General features: G+C 37.3%; 1 protein-coding gene across 1 annotated transcript; it reads right to left on the bottom strand.

The window, feature by feature from the left end:
* Nucleotides 1-5349: 5349 nt before the first annotated feature.
* On the bottom strand, nt 5350-7242 carry LOC124281309 (MFS-type transporter clz9-like). The gene is made up of 2 exons (XM_046717332.1): nt 7219-7242; nt 5350-6966 (listed from the first exon to the last, which is right to left on the bottom strand). The coding sequence occupies exons 1-2, from the start codon at nt 7240-7242 to the stop codon at nt 5350-5352; spliced, it is 1641 nt and encodes a 546-aa protein (XP_046573288.1).
* Nucleotides 7243-7771: the final 529 nt, after the last annotated feature.

Here is a 7771-nt window from a genome sequence, read left to right as displayed (position 1 = left end):
TACTGAACCTTGGGATACTCCAGCAAAAACAGCTTTCGTAACAGATCTAAATCCATTAATTACGACACGTTGTTCTCTATTTTCAAGATAACTCTCAAACCATTTTAACAAATTACCCTTTATACCATATTTTTTTAATTTATAAATGATACCCCTGTGCCAAACCCTGTCGAATGTTTTGCTTACATCACAAAATACTGCTCTTATTAATTTCCTTTATCTACTGCACCGGCAATGAAATCATATAAATACGTTAGTTGATTAACAGTATAATCGCTTGGTTTAAATCCTGATTGGAGATTAGAAACTATGTCGTTATCTCTGAAATAATTGAAGACGTGTTTGAAAACGCACTTTTCAAAAATATTAGCCAGACAACTTGTGAGTGCAACGGGTCTATAATTGGAACAGTCATTTATACTACCTTTTTTGTGAATGGGGACGACAGAGGCCTTCTTCCAAACTTGAGAAAAGGTGTTTTCAGAAAGGGATTGGTTAAAGACATCTGATCGAGGGGCAATCAAACAATCGAGCGTTCATTTTCAGAAACTTATTGCTAATTCCGTCTGGACCTATTGCTTTCGTAGTATCTACAGAAGAAAGAATATCATAAACTTCGTTTTGGTTCAGATAAACGTCACATAAAGAATTATCAGTATATGAAACAAACTCTTCAATATTCCTGTCTGGATAACTAACGTTTGTTTGATTTGTGAAATATTCATTCATTATTTCTGATATACATTAACGACTTAGTTGATAACATTGATAGTAACATCCGTATATTCGCTGATGACACATGCCTTTATATTATTGTCGATAACCCTGATAATACTGCTACGTACCTTAATAATGACTTAGAAAAAAAATGTTAATAGGGCTAGAGACTGGAATGTCGTTTTTAATCCTAACAAAACTGAAAGCATATCATTTTCACGTAAAAAAACACCCACTAGACTTCCTGATCTTCACATGAATAATATCAATATTAAAGTTTCTCATAATAAACATTTTGGTTTAACATTGCAAAGTAACTGTAATTGGTATGAACACATTAGCGACATAATCAAGAAAGTATCCCCGATGATCAACTGCTTTAGGTCCTTGAAATATAGATTATCACGTAAGAGCCTAGACAATATTTACAAACAATTTATTCTTCCTCTCTTTGACTAATGTTCTCATATCTGGGACAATTGCAGTAAAGAACAAAGTCACTCCCTTGAAAAATTACACCTAGATGCTCTACGCACAATATGTGGTGCTGTACGCGGCACCAGTCATGAGAAAATATATTTTTCTAGAAAATGGCACACCCCAGGAAGGTATCATCTCACCCACTCTCTTCAATGTTATGGTAGATGATATATTCAACAACCTCAGTAAAAACATAAACAAATCCCAGTTTGCCGACGATGGAGCAATATGGGCTAATGAAAACAATTTACACAAAGCACAAAAACAAATTTAAGCACTTAACCATATTGAAAACTGGAGCAACTAATGGGGGTTTCAACACTCTACCACAAAAACAACAACTGTAGTATTCAAAGCACAACATCGAAGAAAACAAAACGTACATCTCTATATTAACAAACAAAAATTACCGCAATCAGATACAGTAAAGTTTCTAGGTCTAATCCTTGACCAGCACTTAACAAGGAACAAACACATTCAATTCATGCAAGAAATATGCAAGTCAGATCTCAACATTATTAAATACCTATCACATAGTAAATGGGGTAGCAACAAACAAATACTACTACTACTATATAACTCACTCATCAAATCTAAATTACTTTATGCCTGCGAAATATTTCAAGATATGGCACAAACACATAAAAACAAACTCAGTTCCATCCAATTCCAAGCACTTAAATGTATAACTGGAGCCTTCCCAGGAACATCCCCCAAGCATTATTGGTAGAATGCGGGAACTAGACCCCACACTCGAATGGGAAAGATGTACAATGAAATATGTAACTCGATCCCTTAACAACCCCATTACAAACAAAACTGAAAACCACTATACACCTCTTAAAAATACAAATAAAATCATTATCAATAAAGGCAAATACCCAAAACCTTTTGGACAGAAAATACATGAAATTAAACAACTTGATTTATATACTACAGAATATAATACAAACCCATATTACAAATCTCTTTCTCCAGTATTACTGGGAAAAATCCTGGCCAACACAAAACTTACTGAACACAATATACTTACATTAATAAATTAACAGTGCAAGAATTCATACAACAAAATTACCATTCACAAGATAATCTTCACATCTATACTGACGGATCCAGGGACCAAAATGGAAATACTGGTTTTGGTATCAACATCCCCAAAAAAAAAAAAAAAAAAAATCAAAACAAAACAAAACAAAACCCCGCCTTAAACAATCCTATAATCTCCCAGCAAACTCCAGTATCTTCACAGCAGAACACGCATCCATAGCTCAGGCCTTGCAAACAACATCGGACCAAACAAATACTACTATCTGCATTTTTACGGATTCCTTAAGTTCCATACAAGCTCTCAAAAATTACTCTACAACAAAAAGAACAGATCTAATAAATAACATATACAGGAGAATGCCATACCACCAAAATAAAAATAATCAAAAACATTTTATCTGGGTCCTGTCACATAACGGAGTCCATGGCAACGAAATGGCAGACCAAGCTGCCAAACTTGGACTCCACTCAAAAAAAACAAAATAAAAATACCTTACACCAAAACAGACCTAACAAATAAAGTTAACAATACAATAATAAATAAATTCAATCGTAACTGGCAAATAATAGGAAAACATTATCCACTCTACCAAATTCAACAAACACTAAATACAAAATGTAAACATGATCACCAAACACGCCGAATTGATGTTGCCATAACCAGACTAAGAATAGCAAATTGCAATCCTTATCACTATGTACACAAAATCAACCTTCATTCAAACGGCAAATGTATCACTTGCCAAATTCCTGAAACAATAACCCACACTATCTTTTACTGCTCAAATTATAACAAACAAAGAACCCCATTTACCCCATGCTTTAAAACAGTACCTCAAAAATGCTAACTCTACTGATCTCAAGCCCATCCTAGCAAATCCCAAATTAATTAAATCACTCACTAAATATCTCATTCATACAAAATTATATACCAAACAATCTAGCAACAAAAACAATAATACCACCTTTAACCACTTTAAAAATTGTAAGTATATATGTTCTCTTAACTTTTCAAATTAGATCGCTCTTTTTATCAACTTCATTTTTAACCTTTTATATGTTTTCCATTATTTACATAATAATAAATATGTTTTTAAACATGGGCTGGTTGTGAAAACAATAGTAATAACAATAACCATTTACTACACTACATCTATATAAAATTCCAAATCTCTATTACTCTTTACCTATTTCTTATTTTTTTATCTTTTTAATTCTCACCCTCTCCCGCCTCCTTCAAATTTTCCTTAGTAGTCAGCTGTTTTTCTTCTTTTTTTTCGGGTAGTAACACCACTCTTTCAAATTTCTATTTTTTGTTCCCCCTCAATTCTTAATAAGTGTACTACCCCGTCGCCGAAATACCTTAGTTGTGCGTGCGACGTTAAATAAAGCAAATAACTACTACTACCCTACCATTCACCTAAAAAAGGAGCAAGCACACGCTCCGAAACCCAACACAATAAAGAAGTTGCTATCCATATATCTTGTTTTTCTTATGCATTCCACTTCTAGGGGATTGACTTTGGGAAAATTGTTGCATTCACAATTTTTAAATTGATGACATTTTCTTTGTTCATGAAACAGATTTATTCTTCTTCAAGACGAAGACAAACATTCAGTAATTCCTTACAAGTATGCCTGACGATCAACTTTAATACTTACCACACGTAATAAGTCATGAATTATGTTTTGTTTCTTCGTCTTATCGTCAAGTGGAGGTGAAATACCGTCCCATGAACAGGACTGATTGGAGTGCATGGCCACATGGATACTTGGATCAGTCGTTTCAGCACCCAATTTCTCTACCTGGGCTTTCTCAGGGTGAGAAGATTCGTTGTCATAACTTGACGTCCTCATTATACATGTACTCAAAATGTTGTGATTTATGTCACTGGTCGTAAAATCGGAACGGGATCTTATTGCCGAAAAACTCAAGATCCATTGCAACATACTTAGCAAGCATGTGAATGCAATAAGGACGAAAACGTTTTTCTTCAGCTGGAAAATAAGGAAAACATGTTTGTCTAATTTTTAGGCGACATTTATCAGGATTTTGATCAAATTGCTAAATTAGTTCACTGAACATATACGTACAGGGGCATCATGATAATGATATATATTAATCATAATAACTTTCAAAGTATCAACAGAAATATGTGATAAAACCGTACCTTCCTCATGACAAATCCTTTGAGACTGTCATCAAATCTCTGTTAACATAACTCCTGTCACAGGTGTTACCGTTAATAACACACGAGCTGTCGCCATTTAAAATTGCATATTGTATATTGCCGATTGCTGTCACACACCAACTTCAGTTAGATTGGTTAAGTGTTGCGTGTTGTCTTAAAATTGCACTTAAAATTTAATTCGGAAATGTGTAAGAAGTGGTCGGGAAAAAGACACGAGATGGTTTAGCTGGTACCCTCGCGTCATGGGTTTCCGTGGTATTAAGAAATGTACGACAATGAGTAGGATCGCTGACATTTACAAGTCATATAAACATAATATAGTGTTAGACTACATACCTGTGTATCATTTAATGCCAATAAAACCCTTGTGTCATTCTGAATTTCATTGTAAACCATATCAGACGACAGGCGGCCATTGTGCACAATTTCCGGTGACGTCATATGTTTCCGTGGTATTCCTCACAGATGAAACTACGGGCGCACAGCACATGCCACAATCTCATGTGTTGGCGACATCCAATCCAGTAGAGTTAATGTAGGTTTACAGTAATAAACGAAGTTGGAAAATTGTAACACAGTTACCAATTTTAAAGAATTAACACAATAGTCACATTTCTTCAGCATAAATTTCCTGTTCTCCAAATATGTACTGTTGAACAATGGAATACGTAATGAATTTTCCATGAGGGTTGCACAGTTAACACTGTAATTTACTCTTCATTATGACATGGACAGTAAAATTCGTCGTGACGGCGAAGGAATGAGGTGGTACAACAATACTTGAGATGCACCCAATGCTCACAGTCACGAAACATGCACTGACCCCACTTGGTGAATTCCACGTGTGGACAACGACGCAATTCTTCGGGCTGAAATTTACCACAAACACAACACTTCTCTTCTTCGCTGTCAGTTACATCTGAATCAGAGCGGTCATCGTCGCTGGATATAAGCAGCTTGTCATTACCAGATGGTCAAGGTTTCGGGGAAGAATGAGACTTATTGGCGACTGATGAGCGACCTGATTTCTGTTTTTTCCCCCCGGCAGTAGATTTCTTCTGTTTGATGTTGAGGTTCCCATCGAGATCTGTCCTTTGTTTCGGGCAGCTGAAGATTTCGCACGAGTCGCAGATGGCCTTTTAGTCTGATTTACATATTCCATGACCTGTGTAGATATAGCCGGCTCTGTGATAGCTTGACCGCCGACGATCTTATGTATGGACCGACGTGGTTTCTGAGACTTCTTAAGAGTGACCACGGGAAGATGTTCATCAAAGAAATCGGGATCGGCGAGGTCTGTGTGTGATTCCTCTGATGTTTTTTCCGCTTGTTCCTTAGCATAGGTCGATGGCTTGAGGAAAGATCTGTCAATAGACGCTGGATTGAAAGGAAATATCCCACATTTCCGAAATGAGCTCTGCAAGTTGAATGAAGAGAGAGAGAGTTCATTTGCTTTGCATGCAAGTCCACAAACGCTGTACCTATTGACGGTTCCGGAATTCAAACGTTGATATTTCCTGCATTCGGCGCTGAAAATCTTGGTAAATGGTCCAAAACAACCAACATCCATGGGTTGAAGTACATGACTTGTGTGCGGTGGCAACACAAACAAGATAATCCCCTTTGACACAGCAAAATCAATGAGTGTTGGTGTTATATGTGAACGGTGTCCATCATAGAGTAGCAGGACTTTCTTCTCGTTTCCGATATTGGCGTATCTTGAGAAGTGTTCAACCATCCAACGTTGGAAAATATCGGAATTGGACCAACCACTCTCACTGACAGTTCCAGATGTACCAACGCTGGATCCTTCGAGCAAGTCATCCCGCATACGAGTCCCAGGAAAAATGAAGAAGGGTGGGATCTTCTGGCCGATGGCGTTACCGCACCCAAGAACTGTTACAGTAGCCGATTTTTCAGGACAGATCTCGATGGGAACCTCAGTAGACGATCCAACAACTTGGGGTGCTGAGTGTGTTAAATTTATCCCCTTCTCGTCAACGTTGTAGATCATCTCTGGGCTTGACTTTAACTGGTACTTGTCAAGGACTTCTTCCAGCTGCGAGAAATACTTCTCGACATTTTCCTCTGATGTTGCTGTAGCTCGAAGTTGTGTGAGTGAACGAGGACGTCTCAGTTTCAGTTCTGGCCATCTGCCCATGAAGCTATAAAACCACTGCAAAGACAGATTATTGTCTTGCTTGGTTCTTTTATCCAAAGTGATAGCATACTCCGTCCCAAGGGAGATAACTTGTGCCCTGGTGTAGCCATATCCGACAGACGCCATAAGTTTCAAATGACTGACAAGACGAGCCTCTTCTTCTTGACTTAATAGCGGTCCTGGACCTGAAGACAAGCATTCTGGCGAAGTGATGCTTTTCACACGGTCCGTAAGAGTTTGTTCAGGTACAGAGTGTATCTTAGCAGCCTTATACACAGAAACCCCTTTTTCAATTACTTCTAGGTAAGCAGTTTGAAGTTGAGTAGGACTGTAAGATCGATACTGCCGTTTTCGTCGCGCAGGAATGCCCTGCAATGGTGAAAAAACCCACTTAAGAGATGACCCTATCGGGCTTCCATACTTCTTAAAATAGAGCAGGGATTCCCCTACTAGGTCACGTGATTATTTTTATTTATTACGTCAGCTAGCAGACGAGCGATGTTTGGAAAACTTTGAAGCTGAAGAAAGTTATAGAAAATGTTTGTAAAGATCGCACAAAAAGTGCATTACGTGCTAGACATAAAGTTACATTAGTTTTTAATATTAGATGACTGTACTTACGCAAATTGACGAAACTCTCAACATTTTTTGCTCGGAGCCGTGACGATCGACTGATGTATGTAAACAATCGGTAGGTGGCGCGATTTGGTGAGCGGCTCGCGAGAAATTACGTCATTAAAAAATACCACGGAAACGTGAGTACCACGGAATCGTATGACGGCAGGGTACTTGTTTTGCTTATTTTTATGTTTTGTGTTTGCATTTTCAATGTAGTGCTTGTTTTGTTTATTTTTATGTTTTGTTTTTATATGTTTTATGTAAGTACTTTTATGTTTTGATTTTGTATTTTTAAAGTTAGCACTATCTGGTTATATGGGATTATATGCGAAGTAGAAGTCCAGTTTTGATAATAATTATACCTAAGGCTTTGAATGTTTGGGTGTTATTTAGTGGACCTAGAAGTGTTTGTAGTGTTAGGTGTGTGTTTGTGTCCAGTGAACTCTGGAGGACCATTCTGTGTTGTTGTTAGTGTATGCAGTGTTGTAGTACGTGCTCGGGCGTTTCTGTTTCGTTGCAGTGTGTGAATTTGTCTGTTTGGAGTTTAATTTTCTAT

Source organism: Haliotis rubra, unplaced genomic scaffold, assembly GCF_003918875.1.
Source record: "Haliotis rubra isolate DU_JTF1 unplaced genomic scaffold, ASM391887v1 Scf282, whole genome shotgun sequence".
Taxonomy (NCBI): domain Eukaryota; kingdom Metazoa; phylum Mollusca; class Gastropoda; order Lepetellida; family Haliotidae; genus Haliotis; species Haliotis rubra.
The sequence above is the reverse complement of the archived record's forward strand: the minus strand, read 5'-3'. Positions and strand labels throughout refer to the sequence as shown.

What these genes read in the sequence shown, in the direction of transcription:
- LOC124281309 (XM_046717332.1), bottom strand. Translation starts at nt 7,242, where the DNA reads ATGTTGAGAGTTTCGTCAATTTGC. An exon ending in TGAGAGTTTCGTCAATTTGC is followed by an intron (nt 6,967 to 7,218) that starts GTAAGTACAGTC and finishes TCACCATTGCAG; the next exon opens with GGCATTCCTGCGCGACGAAA.